The sequence below is a fragment of the Hypanus sabinus genome, chromosome 21 (genome assembly GCF_030144855.1).
Source record: "Hypanus sabinus isolate sHypSab1 chromosome 21, sHypSab1.hap1, whole genome shotgun sequence".
NCBI lineage: Eukaryota > Metazoa > Chordata > Chondrichthyes > Myliobatiformes > Dasyatidae > Hypanus > Hypanus sabinus.
In genome coordinates, this window is record NC_082726.1 from 59,430,940 (window position 1) to 59,447,046 (window position 16,107).

General features: G+C 43.8%; 1 protein-coding gene across 1 annotated transcript; it reads right to left on the reverse strand.

The window, feature by feature from the left end:
- Nucleotides 1–1,234: 1,234 nt before the first annotated feature.
- Nucleotides 1,235–15,301, reverse strand: LOC132378857 (neuronal acetylcholine receptor subunit beta-4-like). The gene is made up of 5 exons (XM_059946108.1): nt 15,146–15,301; nt 10,644–10,688; nt 10,445–10,554; nt 6,091–7,063; nt 1,235–1,363 (listed from the first exon to the last, which is right to left on the reverse strand). Exons 1-5 carry the CDS (start codon nt 15,257–15,259, stop codon nt 1,235–1,237), a joined length of 1,371 nt encoding a protein of 456 aa, XP_059802091.1. The 5' UTR covers nt 15,260–15,301.
- Nucleotides 15,302–16,107: the final 806 nt, after the last annotated feature.

Genomic DNA, 16,107 nt, shown 5'->3' on the forward strand with positions numbered 1-16,107 from the left:
TCAATGACTTGGCCTCCACAGCTGTATGTGACAATGAATTCCACCAATTCACCACCCTTTAGCTGAAGAAATTCCTCCTCATCTCTGTTCTAAAGAGACATCCTTGTATTCTGAGGCTGTGTCCTCAGGTTCTAGACTCCCCACTATTGGAAGCATCCTCTCCCCGTCCACTCTGCCTAAGCACTTCAGTATTTGATAAGTTTCAGTGAGATCTCCCCTCAGTCTTCTAAACTCCATTGAGTACAGACCCAGACCCATGAAACATCTCTCATACGTTAACCCTTTCATTTCTGGGATAATTCTCAGGAAACTCTTTTGGAACCTCTGCAATGCCAGCACATCTTTTCTTAGATATGGAGCCCAAAACTGCTCAGGGTATTCCACGCGCATTCAGACCAGTGCCTCATAAAGCCTCAGCATTAGATCCTTCCAGCCATCTCAAAATGAATGCAACCATTGTATTTGTCTTCCGTACTACCAACTTAAACTGCAAATCCCCCAAGTCCCTTTGCACCTCTGATTTCTGAATTTTCTCCCCGTTTAGAAAATAGACCATACCTTTATTGCTTCTACCAAAGTATATGTTCCTACACTGTTTTCCATCTGCCACTTCTTTGCTCATTCTACTATTCTGTTTAAGTGCTTTGGCAGACTCTTCAACTCTACCTACCCCTCCTCCTCTTTTCGTATTGATCTCGAATTTGGCCAGGAAGCTTTCAATTCTGTCATCCAGATCATGGAGATGTTACATAACCTCCATGTTTTTGTGTCGTATGACTGTATTTATGAATCTTGGGATCCTTCCTTTCCAACACAGTAAAGGAGATGTGCAGCAAACATGCTGCAGTCTTACAGTTTATTTAGAACAGTGCAACTTTCAAAAATTGAAAGGATATTATAAAGTCAAATAATCAAAAATACTTTGTATCAAACCAAAGTCATACTTGATTAATAGAAGCCAGCTATTAAAGCTAATGTTACAAGTCATACATAATGCCTCAATATAACGCAGCTTTATAAGGGTAGGTATGTAGCGAAGACATTCAGAAGGACTTTGCGGAACAGACTCAATGGACCAAATAGCCTAGTTCAGCTTCTGTGTTTTATGGTTTTATGGATCTTTGGGGCAGCTGGGCAATTATTGAATGCTCTGCCTTCCTTGTGAAAAACAGTCAGTGGATTAAAAATTCGGTGAACAGGAAAGTCCACGTGCAGAGGGAGGATGCACCTGTTCTCAGTGGTGGTGTGGTTGGCAGAACGGTTGCAGAAATAATCCAACTGTCCCCAAAATGCAAACCACAATGAAAATCCAGAGGAACAGCCGGTCCACTACCATCGCTACGTACTTCCAGTCTTCATTTACCTGGAAGGGAAGGGAAGTTTCAGGTTGATGTTAATTTTAACTTGTATTATAGACGTATAACAAATGTATTTCTCTGGCCTTGAGAGTTTAATATACTTCTTTATAAATCGGCTGAGGTCAGAAACTATCCCAATCTTTCTGCTGTGGAGGCCAAGTCAATATTTAAAGTGGAGTTGTTAGGTTCTTGATTAGTAAAGTCATCACAAGTTCCAGGAACATCACAGAACAATGAGAGGGGTAATAACTCAGCCATGATGGAATGGCAGAGCAGACGCTATGGGCCGAATAGCTTAATTCTGCTCCTATGTCTGAAGGTTTTCTGATCTTTACTCAGCAGGTCAAGCAGCAGCTATGAAAATGAATAAACAGTCGAGTTTCAGGCCGAGACCTTTCTTCATTTCCATAGCCTGGCCTGCTGAGTTTCTCCAGCATTTTGTGTGTATTGTTTTGGATTTCCAGCACTTTCAGATGTTCTTGTGTTTACAGTTACTTAATGCCCCAATGAAAGTACTTATACGGTAACAGGTGACCTTGACTTAAATAGAGAATCAGATCATACCAAACAGGAGCAGGAGAAGCCAACTGGCTCTTTGTCAAGTCAAGTTAACTTTTATTGTCATTTCGACCATAACCACTGGTACAGTGCATAGTAAAAATGAGACAATGTTTTTCAGGACCATGACACAGTACAAAAACTAGACTGAACTATGTAATAAAAAAAACCCAGAGAAAGCTACACTAGACTACAGACCTACACTGGACTGCATAAAGTGCACAAAAAATGGTACAGGCATTACAATAAATAATAAGCAGGACAGTAGGGCAAGGTGTCAGTCCAGGCTTCGGGTATTGAGGAGTCTGGTAGCTTGGGGGAAGAAACTGTTACATAGTCTGGTCATGAGAGCCCGAATACTTTGGAGCCTTTTCCCAGATGGCAGGAGGGAGAAGAGATTGTATGAGGGGTGTATAGGGTCCTTCATAATGCTGTTTCCTTTGCAGATGCAGCGTGTAGTGTAAATGTCCGTAATGGCGGGAAGAGAGACCCCGATGATCTTCTCAGCTGACCTCACTATCCGCTGCAGGGTCTTGCAATCCGAGATGGTGCAATTTCCAAACCAGGCTTTGGTGCGGTTGCTCAGGATGCTCTCAATACAACCCCTGTAGAATGTGATGAGGATGGGGGGTAGGAGATGGACTTTCCTCAGCCTTCACAAAAAGTAGAGACGCTGCTGGGCTTTCTTTGCTATTGAGCTGGTGTTGAGGGACCAGGTGAGATTCTCCGTCAGGTGAACACCAAGAAATTTGGTGCTGTTTACGATCTCTACCGAGAACTGAAGATTATGGGAACTAGCGAAGAAGAGGAGTTGAGGCCAACATAGGTAAGTGGTGATCACATTGAAAAACAGGGTAGGCTTGAGGGGCCGAGTGGCCTAGTGTGTTCTTGAGCCTGCTCTACCCCTCAGTGATGGGCTGATCCAACCTCGACCTCAGCACCCCCCATTCCTTGGCTCCCCTCAGATACTGCCTGACTCTTGAGAGTTTCCAGCATTTTATTTCAGTTTCATCATGTCCTTATCTTCACCTGCGCTCTGGTCCAACACTCGGTGACCAATCTCAGGCTCGGGGCTGGGTAGGGGTCTGGTGGAGGAGCTTGCAATGTGTAGCTGAGCCTCACTCCTTACTATGACCATGTGTGCAGCATGAGAAGAAATCGTTGATGCCTGGGTTGGTCAGATACACTGGAAAAACTGACCTCCATTCTATTTAGAGGATTGTTGCATTGTTATAGTAAGAAATGAAGCCATTTGGCCCATAGAGTCTTTGCCAGCTCAGTGAATATGGAATATAGTACAGGACAGGAGCAAAGTCAAATTAAACTCATCCCTTCCGCCTGCAGTTGGTCCCTATCCCTCCTTTCCCTGCATATCTGCTGCCTCTTGACAACCACAATCATGATATTTCATTACCACTATTAACCATTCCAGTTAGCCCCATTCCTTCCCCCCCCCCATCTATCACTGCACTGTTAACACTTCCAACTACTTTTTAATAATGTAGACACATGCTGGTATTTATGAGTTTATTCACATTTGACTCTATACCTGCACTTTAACCTCTAACTTTATATTTTATATAATTCTTTACTCTTTCTAATTGTTGACTGTTATTGTTTATTTGTTGCATGCCGTGTCCTGATCACCATAGCAAATCCCTAATACATGTAAATATATATGTTGAATTATGTTGATCCTTGCTACCTGATTCCACTACTATCCCTGGCAACACTGTTCTAAGCACCTAACACTCTTTGTGTATAAACCTCACCCCACACATCTCCTTTAAACTTTCCCCTCTCTCACGTTCGAGCTGTTCGACAGCCCTGGGAGAAAGATACATTTCTACCAGGTCTCCCTTCAGCCTTTGAAGCTCCAGAGGAAAGAAATCCAAATTTGTCCAACCCTCCCATACCCCCGAATCCAGGCAGCATCCTGGTAAACCTCTTCTGCACCCGCTTCTAACCTCCACAGATTTCCTGCAATGGGGCATTGAAGATAAACACCCAATGTTTTTGGAACAGCTTCTTCCCCTCCAGCATCAGATTTTTGAATGGGCCATGAAACTGGTCCACATCCTTCATGTAATGGGCCGCAGAAGACCCACACTCGATGTTTCAGGAATAGCTCTTTCCCCTCCACAATCAGATTTGGCCCAATACACATGAACATTGCCTCATTTTTTGCACCCTTTTCGCACTACTTATGTATTTTGATATATATTTCCTGTTGTAACTTATAATAATTTATTGCACTGTATTGTTGCTCCACAACACATGTCAGTGATAATATATCTGATTCATATATCTACTTTGATAATAAATTTACTTTGAACTTTGAGAAAACCATTCGGTTCTAGTCATCAACTGTTGGCTCCCGGTGTGTGCTTCAATTGTCATATTTATCCAATTCCTTACTAAATCTGGTGCTGAATCTGCATCCTGCACTCTGATAGATTGTATGTTCCATCAGCCAATTATCTTAAATCAGCAGCGTCTGCTGCTGACCATCCTGGCGGTAGAAGGAGATGAAAGTTAATTGTCGTGCTGCAATTGTCTCATGATCTGCAGTCAGCCTGGGACTGAAACCAAAACCTTCTGGTGTATCATAGAGAGACATGCAGCACAGAAACAAGTCCTTCAGCCTATCAAGTTCATACCAATTACCAATTATCTGCTCATATTCATCCCACTTTGCAAAGTGGGGGACTCGGTGATCAGCGGGCTCAACTCAGAAGGGAAGGATTCCCCATTAGAACAGAGACGAGGAGGGCGAATCTGCGGAATTTATTGTAATATATGGCTGTGGAGACCAAGTCACTGAGTATATTTAAAGTGGAGGTTGATAGGTTCTTGATTAGTAGAGACGCCAAAGATTGTGGGGAGAATGGGGTTGAGAGGGATAATAAATCAGCCATGATGGAAAGGTAGAACAGACTTGATGGGCTGAATGGCCCAATATTGCTTCTATATCTTATGGTCTAATTCAGCTTTGCTCTCCCATCAGCCCTCGTCCCCAGACCTCACTCACACTGTAGCAATAATATACTGTGGCCACCAACCTGGGTATTTTAGCAGGAAACTGGAGCACCCAGGGGAAACTCACAAGGCCACAGAGAGAATGTGCAGACTCCTCAGAGAGAGTGGCAGAGTTCGGGAATGAACTCAGGTCACAGGAGCTGTGATTCAACAATTATATTACCTGAACTGTCTGTGTTGGTCTCAACCACAGAACCTTTTGGAACTAGTGCATTGCTAGGGCACCCTGTATGTTCATTACAACATTAACACCATAAGACGATTAGACAGAGGAGCAGAATTAAGCCATTCAGTCCATCGAGTCTGATCCATTATTTCATCATAACTGATTTATTATCTCATACTCCTGCCTCCTCCTGTAACTTTTAACACCGTGACTAATCAAGAATCTATCAACTCCTGCTAAAAAATATACCCAATGATCTGGCAATGAATTCTGCAGATCCTCTGGCTACAAGAATTCTCCTCACCTCTGTTTTAAATGAATGTACCACTATTCCAGGGGTTCCTAACCATAGACCCTTTGCTAACGGTACTGGTCCATGACTTTAAAAAGGTTGGGAATCCCCTCTATTCTGAGGCCGTGCCCTCTGGTTCTGGACTCCTCGCTATAAGAAACATCCTCTCCGCACTACTTTATCTAAGGTTTTCAATATTTTGATAGGTTTAAATGAGATTCTCTCTCGTTCTTCTAAATTCCAGCGACTACAAGCGGAGAGCCATCAAATGCTCTTCCTGCATTAACCCTTTCATTACTGGAGAGGTTTCTCGTGGGCCTCTCCAATGCCAGCACATCTTTTCTCAGATAAGGGGTCCAAAAATATTCTTTCCGATTTCAGAGTATCTCTTCCTTTCTGTTTATCTCTCTCCCTCAGTCTTCTACATTTCAGTGAAAATGAAGTATTCTTCTGCCCACTATCTAGTGTTGCTACATCCTTCCTGCATATTAGGGGTGCTCCCTTGCTAAGGAATCTTTTGCCCCCTCAATGGGGCAGGTGTGACCTCAGCATTATGTAGAAGAGAAGCACTAAGCTGGACTTTCTACCCAACTGTGTGACTCCAGAAGGAGACTGGGCTAATTGAGATGACGTTAAAAGCAATATGTCCACTTCAGTTCTAATAAAGCCACACTTACGCTCTGATTCTCATCGTCAGTTTTCACATGGTCTGCAATGAATTTCACCCCGTCGATGGCTTCCTGCAGCTCCAGGGAAAGTTTTGAAGAAGTTCTTAGTCTCAAGTCTTGACGGCAACTAAATCCGTCGGGTGCCTCTATCACATTCAGGTCATAGACTTTGGAAGGCGTTGGGTTCATAAAGAAGGCTGAGTGTTTGGCATTCTCTTCTGGATTTGTGTGAGCAGTGGAGAGATTGTTCTTCCTGTGCTGGGTTGACTTTTGTTTATTGCAGTTATTCTGAGGTCTTTTAATAAACAGCAGGGTTGGAAGCCTCTCCAGGAACATGATCTTCACCCATTGGGGCATGGTGTGCGTGCTGGGGGAGCGGTGGTGAATGTTCAGCACGCAGACACTGGTCACTATAGAAAATGTCACCAGGACCATAGTGAACATGAGGTACTTCCCGATTAGTGGAACATCTAAGGAGGTTGGCGGGACAATCTTAGAGATCAACAACAGAAACACAGTGAGAGCCAGTAACACTGAAATACACAAAGTCATTTTCTCGCCGCAGTCTGACGGCAGGTAAAACACCAGAATGGCTAACGAGGTTATCAGTATACAGGGTATTATCAGGTTGATGGTGTAAAAGAGGGGTTTCCTCTTAATGATGAAATCGTACGTCACGTCAACATACGCTGGGTCCATTGGGTTTGTGTTCCTTCTACCTGGAAGTGACACGATGTCCCACTCCCCGCTGGGCGTGAAATCGTCCATGCTTGCACTGTCGGTTTTGGTGATGAGGTCTATTTCTGTGTGGTCGTAGGTCCAGGACCTGAATTTCATGGTGCAGTTCTGCTGGTCGAAGGGGAAATGTTTCACTTCGATCTTGCACGCGCTCTTGTAGATGGCCGGTGGCAGCCAGTAGATGCTCCCGTTGCTCCAAATAATGGCATTGGTGTACAGGGAGATCTCGTAGGTGCCATCTGCACTGTAATGAGAGAAAGATTTGCAGAAATGAAAAAAGAAGGAATGGGACATAATGGAGTTGTGGGGGGGATATTTACTTGATGTAGGTATATGACACATTAAGGATGTTTCCTATAGTGGGGGAGTCTAAGACCAGAGGGCACAGCCTCAAAACAGAGGGACATTCATTTAGAACAGAGATGTGGAAGAATTTCTTTAAGCAGAGAGTGGTGAATCTGTGGAATTCATTGCTACAGAAAACTGTGGAGGCCAAGTCATTGGGTATAGTTAAAGAGGAAATTGATGGGTTCTTATTTATTAAGAGTGTCAAAGTTTACGGGGAGGAAGCAGGAGAATGGGCTTGAGAGGGATAATAAATCAGCCATGATGGAATGGTACAGCAGACTCGATGGACAAAATGGCCTAATTCTGCTCCTATGTCTTATGGTCTAAAAAAGTGTATGGTAATAAATGTTCCTCTGGTGCAGGGGTTCCCAACCTTTTTTATGCCATGGACCCCTACCGTTAACCAAAGGGTCCGTGGACCCCAGGTTGGGAACCCCTGCTCTAGTGATTTTCCAACAGAAACCAGGTTTACTTTAACTAGTTCAGTGCCTTTTTAAAACATCGGAATTGAGGATTTTTGCATCAGTGCGCTAGATGCTAATCACAGTACAATTTGTGCAAAATTCCTACATTCACCACATTACCCAAGGAGTAATTAAACTTAATACGATGTGGTTATAATGATGGACATCTCTCCTCCTCCTGCTTACCCTAGGCTTCACATCTGCAATCATTCAAATCTCATTCACCCAGTCTGCTCCCATTGCAGGTTGTTGTCACTATCCAATTCTGCAGCATTGCCAAACCCTAATAGTTCACTCAGCTCGAAGGCTTTTATGCTAAATCGAGCAGTTACACTCCTTTGTCCTAAATAATTTGCAATACCAGAGGGCCATTGCTACACCACCAGAATCTCAGGTGGTGACGAGAGGGTGTACAGGAGTGAGATATGCCAACTAGTGGAGTAGTCCCACAGCAACAATCTGGCACTCAACGTCAGTAAGACGAAAGAGCTGATTGTGGACTTCAGGAAGGATAAGAGGAAGGAACACACACCAATCCTCATAGAGGGATCAAAAGTAGAGAGAGTGAGCAGCTTCAAGTTTCTGGGTGTCAAGATCTCTGAGGATCTAACCTGGTCCCAATACATTGATGTAGTCATAAAGAAGGCAAGACAGAGGCTATACTTCATTAGGAGTTTAAAGAGATTTGGCATGTTAACAAATACACTCAAAAACTTCTCTAGATGTACCATGGAGAACATTCTGACAGGCTGCATCACTGTCTGGCATGGGTTGGCTACTGCACAGGACCAAAAGAAGCTGCAGAAGGTTGTAAATCTAGTCAGCTCCAACTTGGGTACTAGCCTACAAAGTACCCGGGACATCTTTAGGGAGTGGTGTCTCAGAAAGGCAATGTCCATTATTAAGGACCTCCAGCACCCAGGGCATGCCCTTTTCTCACTGTTACCATTGGGTAGGAGGTACAGAAGCCTGAAGGGACACACTCAGTGATGCAGGAACAGCTTTTTCCCCTCTCCCATCCACTTCCTAAATGGACATTGAACCCTTGGACGCCACCTCACTTTTTTTAATATACAGTTTTTCTGTTTTTTGCATTTTTAATCTATTCAATATATGTGTAATTGATTTACTTGTTCAGTTATATTATTATTTTTTTATTTTATTTATTATTATTTTCTATTTTATTTTTTTCTCTTCTGGACTATGTATTGCATTGAACTGCTGCTGCTAAGTTAACAAATTTCATGTCACATGCCAGTGATAATAAACCTGATTCTGCTCATGCCCCCACTGGAACCTTCTGTTCCTACTCTGTCACATCTCTTTTGATCTCTTTGAACACAGGACAGTACAGTCCAGGCACTGGCCGTTTTGCCCACAGTATTTGTATTGAGTCTATAAATTCGTAAGAGATAGGAGCATAATTAAGCCATTCAGCTCATCGGGTCTGCTCCACCTTTCCATCATGGCTGATTTATTTCCCCACTCAACCCTATTCTCCGGCTTTCTCCCTGAAACCTATGACACACTCTTTACCAAAAAGTTGACAACTTCCGCTGTAAATATACCCAATGACTTGGCCTCCACGGCCATCTGTGGCAACGAATTCCACAAATTCACCACTCTCTGGCTAACAAGAAGTTCCTCCTCATCCCAGTTCTAAAGGGACATCTCTCTATTCCGTGGCTGAGTCCTCTGGTCCTACAATCCCCCACCATAGGAAATCTTCACATTCACTCACTCTGGGGTTTTCAATATTCAATAGGCTTCACTGAGATTCATCCTGATTCTTCGAAACCTCCATGAGTACAGGCCCAGAGCCGTCAAATTCTCCTCATACATTAACGCTTTAATTCCCGGGATCATTATTGTGAATCTTCTCCGGACCCCTCCCAATGCCCACAAACCCTTTCTGAGACAGGGATCCCAAAACAGTTCAAATTACTCCAAGTGGGGTCTGACAAATGCCTGATAAAGCCTCAGCATTCGAATTTCTTTGGACATAGAATAGTACAGTAGAGAAACAGGCCATTCTGCCCACAATGTCTGTGCTGGATCGATGCTGAATTAAAACAATTAATTCTCTTCTGCCTATACATGACCTATATCCCTCTAATCCCTGCCCCCAGCACATCCTTGGTTACTAATGCAAATGACACATTTCAAATCAGAATTTGAACCGGAACCATGTGCCTTTCGAACAGCCTCTTAAACGCCGTTATCTTATCAAAGACCACGCTCCCTGGAAACCAGCTGCAGGCACTTAACTTCATAAAAAGAAATTGTCCTGCACATTTATTCTAATTGTGCTTGGAGATACAACAAGGAACAGGACCCTCTTGCCTAACGAGACATCCCACCCGGCAACCCACCTATTTAACCCTAGCCTAACCACAGGACATAAATATACAATGACTTACTAACTTACTAACCTGTATGTTGTTGGACAGTGCGAGGAAACCCACGTGGTGGTGGGGAGAATGTACAAACTCCTAACAGACGGCGCCAGAATCGAATTCTGAACTCCGAAACTCTAAGCTGTAACAGCATCATGATAACTGCTACGCTAGCGTGGCACCCCAACTTCTCCTTTAAACTTGCCCCCCCCCCCCCATCTTAAATGCATGTCTTCTGACATTTCCACCCTGGAAGAAATGATTCTACTTGCTGACCTTATCCATGCCTCTCACAATCTTATAATGTTCTCAGGTCTACGTTCAGCCTCTGCTATCCTCGGAGATTTAGACCCCAACCACCTCCCCACAGGACCCTCGAAGCACTGTATTCTTGGAAGTGCCAGGCGTTGAGCTTACTTGTTATACAGTACGATGTCTGGGAGCCAGATAAGCTTGGAATTGATCCTTAGCTTGCTGATCCCTTCAAACTCATCCGGGTTCCACCTGAGCCGGTAGTCCACCCACTCCTGCAACAAAGCACACGAGCGGAAGTGACCACCTTGGCTTGCTCAGCACGGTCATTCCCAAATTCCGGAAAACGTGGAGGGTCACTCACCTGTTTTAACCAAACATTCGTCGTCATTACCTGTTCGCGTTCGTTCTAAAGGCAGAAGGGAGAGATCAGAGAACTAGCATGAGGGTTTATACATGAAACAAGACAATCTTGCTTAACACCAGCAGGGCAGGGAAAGGGGGTGCAGCCCCATCTGACTCCAGATGGGTTCAGGAAGCTTCCCATGTGTAAAGACAACATTTTAAAACTCGTTCCTTGTTCTTTTTTGATTCAGCAAGTATTCTCAAATGTACTGGTAAAAAACAGAGTCACTGTGCACAAGAAATCACTTTATTAGAGTTATAAGAAACATGCAATATGGAAAGAAAAACAAATAGTTAATGAGATAGCAGTACAGAGAACAAACTAATACAAACTAATAATGCAGAAAGTTTGAAGTTAATAACTCATCAGTTAATAACGCATTGGGGTGATTGATAAGTTTGTGGCCTAGGGTAGAAGGAGATGAGTTATTCGTTCCATGCACGTGCAGTTCAACTCTTTGAGTGATTGTGCAGAAAGTTTGAAGTTAATAACTCATCAGGGTGATTGATTTCATGGCCTAAGGTAGAAGAAGATGAGTTATTAACTTCAAACTTTCTGCATAGTCACTCAAAGAGTTGACCTGCACGTGCATGTAATGAGAGCTGTACAACTCAGCTCCTTCTACCTTAGGCCATGAACTTATCAATCACCCCTGCTGTGGACACTTTCTTGAGGTTTAAGATCCGTGTGCTCCACGACTGCTGGACTAAGTATGTAAATGTCGGAGGGGACTATGTTGAAAAGTAAATGTGCTAGGTTTTCTAAAATTGACTCCTTCTCCCTTAGGCCACGAACTTATCAATCACCCCTCATAGCAACACACACAAAATGCTGGAGGAACTCAACAAGTCAGGCAGTATCTATGGAGATGAATGTTTCAGGCTGAGATCTTTCTTAGGGTCTAAAAAAGGAAGGGGGAAGATGCCAGAATAAAAATGTGGGCAAGGGGGAAGGAGGATAGCTGGAAGGTGATAGTAAAGCCAGGTGGGCACGAAAGGTAAAGCAGACAGAATCAGACAGGAGATGAGAGTGGACCATAGGAGACTAGTTTCCATGCTGCACAAAGAAAATGCCCCCATTTTTACCCTTCAAAACATCTTACTGCAGTACTGTACTTCCCCACGATAAAGCCCTTTTGTACCTACACCTTCCCGGACAACCGTGTTTTGATCATGATCTACTCTCAATGCTGTAGACTTGTGGTCTCTTTATTTTCTCAAAATAACCCCGTTACTAGGCTAACACTATTTTGTCTTGGAGACCTCCATTTTATTTCAGTCCGCACTAGGGAGGAATCTTTCCTCACAGTTTGGCTCTCTGTTACCTTGGCTGTGCTGCTGGTGTCTGTGAGGAGCAGCTTGACCGGAGCCAACGGCTGGAACAGACTCTCCCACTGGCCCTTGTCCTAAGTCCTCTGAGATACAGGACAGGAAGTTCTCAAGCACTGTGCTCCCTACAATAGCACAGTGCAGTCTAAAAAGATGTTTATCCAGAGGGTGCTGAATCTATGAAGTTCACTGCCACAGACGGCTGTGGGGGCCAGGTCATTGGATATTTTAAAGTGGAGGTTGATAGGTTCTTGATTAGAAAGGGCATCAAATGTTCTGGTGAGAAGGCAGGAGGATGGGGTTGAGGGGGATAGTGAACCCATGAGGAATGGCAGAGTAGACTTGATGGGCTGATTGGCCTAATCCCTTTCTCTTTGGAGCGAAGGAGGATGAGAGGTGACTTGATCGATGTGTATAAGATGATAAGAGGCGTAGATCGAGTGGACAGGCAGAGACATTTTCCCCAGGGTGGAAATGGCTAATAAGAGGGCAAAAAATGTTAAGGTGATTGGAGGGAGTACAGGGAGGATGTCAGAGGGTATATTTTTACACAGAGAGTGGTGAGTGTGTGGAACACTCTGCCAGGGGTGGCAGTAGAGGCAGAAATGGTAGGAACATTCAAGAAATTCTTAGGTAGGCACATGGGTGATAGAAAAATGGAGCATTACGTAGGAAGAAAAGGTTAAATTGATTTTTGACTGGGTTAAATGGTCAGTATAACATTGTGGGCTGAGGGGCCAGTACTTTGCTGTGGTGTTCGGTGTTCCACAGTATGTAATAATAAATAGTGCAAAAGAGGTTCATGGGTTTATAAACTGTTTGAATGTCTGATCGTCAATGCAAAGAGGTTGTGTTGAATATGTCTCTAGGTTCCGTACCTGCTCCCTGGTGATGGTAGTGAGAAGAGGGCATGTCCCAGATGGTGAGGGTCATTAATGATAGATGGCGGCTTCTTGAGGCACCACCTTTTGAAGATATTCTTGGTGGGAAGGGCTGTGCCCATGATAGAATTGGCTGAGTCTACAACACCTTGAGACTAAACCCTGGGAATTGGTTTAATTATGCTGAACCGTTTATTATAGTTCACACAGTCTATATCATTACAACCTCGGGAATAACTTCTACAGGGTAATTACACCCAACATATGGGCAGTGTCTGTTGCCCTTCTGTGTTTGCCTTGGCAAAGCCAGGCATCTCAGCCTGTTCATAAACTACTCTGCTCTGGGACTACAGAACCTGCAGAGAGTGGTAAACTCTGCCCAGCTCATCACTTCCTCCCATCCTCTTCATCTTCACCATGCATTGCTTCAGAAAGACTAACAGTACTGTCAAGGACTCCCACCACCCAGGCCAGTTCCTCTTCCCTCTTCTTCTATCAGGAAGAAGAAATGGGCGTTTGGAAACCCAGACAACCAGACTCAGGAACAGCTTCTTCCCCACTGCTCTCCAACTCCGGGACAGATCCCCTCTTTCCCATCCCCTTCCCAGTGGTGCTGCCACGTTCTCGGACTCCTTGCTCTACCTTTCCCGTTAGCGTCACTTCACCATTTCATTTTGCACTCCCCTGATTGCATTACGGTCAATGCACTGCTCTGTTTTGCCATCATCGCTGGATTTATGGTTGTGTTTATTATAACCATGTACTCTGTTTCCTCTGTGAACTGCAAATAAGTATTGCACACGAGTGTTTATGCAAATAAACTAGTCCTAATCAGTGTAGAAGAGGTACATCTCCTAGACAGGGCTGGTTCTGTGCTCAAACTAGATACAATAATCGCCTGAAGCTCCAGCCCCTTCCTTTCCAGTCCTGATGGAGGGTCTCAGCCTGAAACTTTGACTGTTTATTCCTATCCATTTATACTGCCTGACTTGCTGAGTGCCTCCAGCATTTTGTGTGTGCTCTTCATGAATCCCCTAAATTTCTAACCTTCGCCAGTCTTCTTTGTTCTAACACTGGTGGCCGCGTCTCCCACTCCCAGGATCTTGGCTCCTCAAACCTCCGCACTCTCTTTCCACTGTGAAATTTATTTCTTTGACTGAGCTTTCGAGATTTAAGATCCAAGATTGTTTATTGTCATTCTTTGGTATACAAGTGTAAAGGAGAATGAAATGATTGTTCATCTGAATCTGATGCAGCATAAAAAAAATCACAATAAACATAAAGAACATCATAAAAATGCAAACAAAAACATAACATAAATATAAACTCAATCCTATAAAGCAAACTGTATAAATAATTGTTGGAGTGTGGCCGTATATATATATATATATATATATATATATATATAAGATTAGCTGAGATACAAAGGCTGATTGTATATACATAAGGTGATGCTGGGTACAGGAATATCTGAACAGAAGGTGGCTCTGACAGGAAATGATAAAGTGATAAAGATACTCCTGCCAACAGAATCTCTTCTCGGTAGCAGCAGGGCCTATGAAAACACAACAGGACAGTGACTGTGTCTGGAGGTAAGCAGTATGGCAATTCATGGGGAATGGAGGGTGCTGAGGGGCTATAGGGAGGAGTGGCTGATGTGGATGTAGTGGTGGTGGGGCTGGTGGGGTGAGTTAATGGGTGGGGGTGTTGATCAGCCTGATGACTTTGGGTAAGTAACTGTCTTTGAGTCTACCTGTCCCGGCGTGGATACTTCCTGGCCGGGAGTGGGGTAAACAGTCCATTAGCAGGATTGGTGAGATCCTTCATGATCTGGTTCATACTGGCCCATTGTACTATCTCCTCATGCACATAATATATTTTTTTTGATAATATTCCTTCAGATGTCACTGAAGCACATGCTTTACAGTACAGGCAACCTGTGTTCAATTCTCGCCACTGCCTGTAAGGAGTTTGGCCGTTCTCCCTGTGACCACAGGGGTTTTCTCCAGGTGCTCCAGTTTCCACCCACAGACCAAAGGCATACCAATTAGTAAAGTAATTGGCATCATAAATTATCCTGTGTTTAGGCTGGGATTAAACTGGGGGATTGCCGGGCAGGGTGGCACAAATGGCTGCAAGGGCCTATTCCACACTGTATTTCAATAAATAAATTCTTAAAACAAATAAATAAACGTCCCACAAATGCTACGTCAACGTTGATCTGTGCAGGATTAAGGTTGGGTTGGTTTACCACATTGATGAGCTGTGCCAGTGAGAGCTGGAAGACAATAGCGACAAGCTCAGAGTTGTTCTTAGCTGGTCGGATCAGCTTATTATATCTCTCGGGGTTCAGGAGGTGGTTCATTAGTTTCTCTTCAACCTCTGCGCCGTAGATCCCTGTGGAATAGGAAACACTGCTTTAGGACCAGCGCAAAATTAGTTTCAGACTGATAGTTCTGCATCAATTCCAAAGCACAGATTATTCCCTGGTTAAGTTAAAATTAGCTTTATTTATCACTTGTACATCAAAACATACAGTGAAAAACATAATTTGTATCAATGACCAATAGTGACCAAGGATGTGGCGGGGGCAGCCCGCCAGTGTTGCCGCGCTTCTGCTGCCAACATAGCGTGGCCATGGCCTACTAACTCTAACCAGTACATCTTCGTAATGTGGGGGGAAACCAGAGCATCCGAAGGAAACCCACGTGGTCTCGGAGAGAACATGCAAACTCCTTACAGACAGCGGTGAGAGTTGAACATCTGTAAGGCATTGTGCTAAGTGTGACAGTGCACAGCTGGAAGTCTTTCTAAACTCTTGGAATTGGAATTGAAATTGATTTACTTTTGCCACATGTACTGAGATAAAGTGAAAAGCTTGTCTTGCATACTGTTCATAGAGATCAGATCATTACACAGTCTATAGAGGAATAAAAAGTAAACAACAACAGAATTCAGAATAAGGTGAAACTGCTACAGAGGAAATGTACAGGTAGACAATAAGAAGTGAGATCATAACAAGGTACTGTAGGTTATGAGGTCACACATCTTATCTCCTCTGCTTCCTAAGATCCTGCTCTATGTTGCTTTAGGCTCAAAATTCAAGATGGACAATATACAATTCATAGTCTCAGGGTGACTCGAGCTAGTTGGTGAGTCACCCAGGCTGCCAGCTCTGGTTGGATATGTTGCCTGAGGTTTCATCACATGACA

Bases quoted from the DNA above. Each gene is read 5' to 3' on its own strand.
- LOC132378857 (XM_059946108.1), bottom strand. From the start codon at position 15,259: ATGAACCACCTCCTGAACCCCGAGAGATATAATAAGCTGATCCGACCA. The intron at 10,689-15,145 runs GTAAACCAACCC...TTCTGCCTTTAG, and splicing joins TGGCACAGCTCATCAATGTG to AACGAACGCGAACAGGTAAT. The intron at 10,555-10,643 runs GTGAGTGACCCT...GCTTTGTTGCAG, and splicing joins CGAATGTTTGGTTAAAACAG to GAGTGGGTGGACTACCGGCT.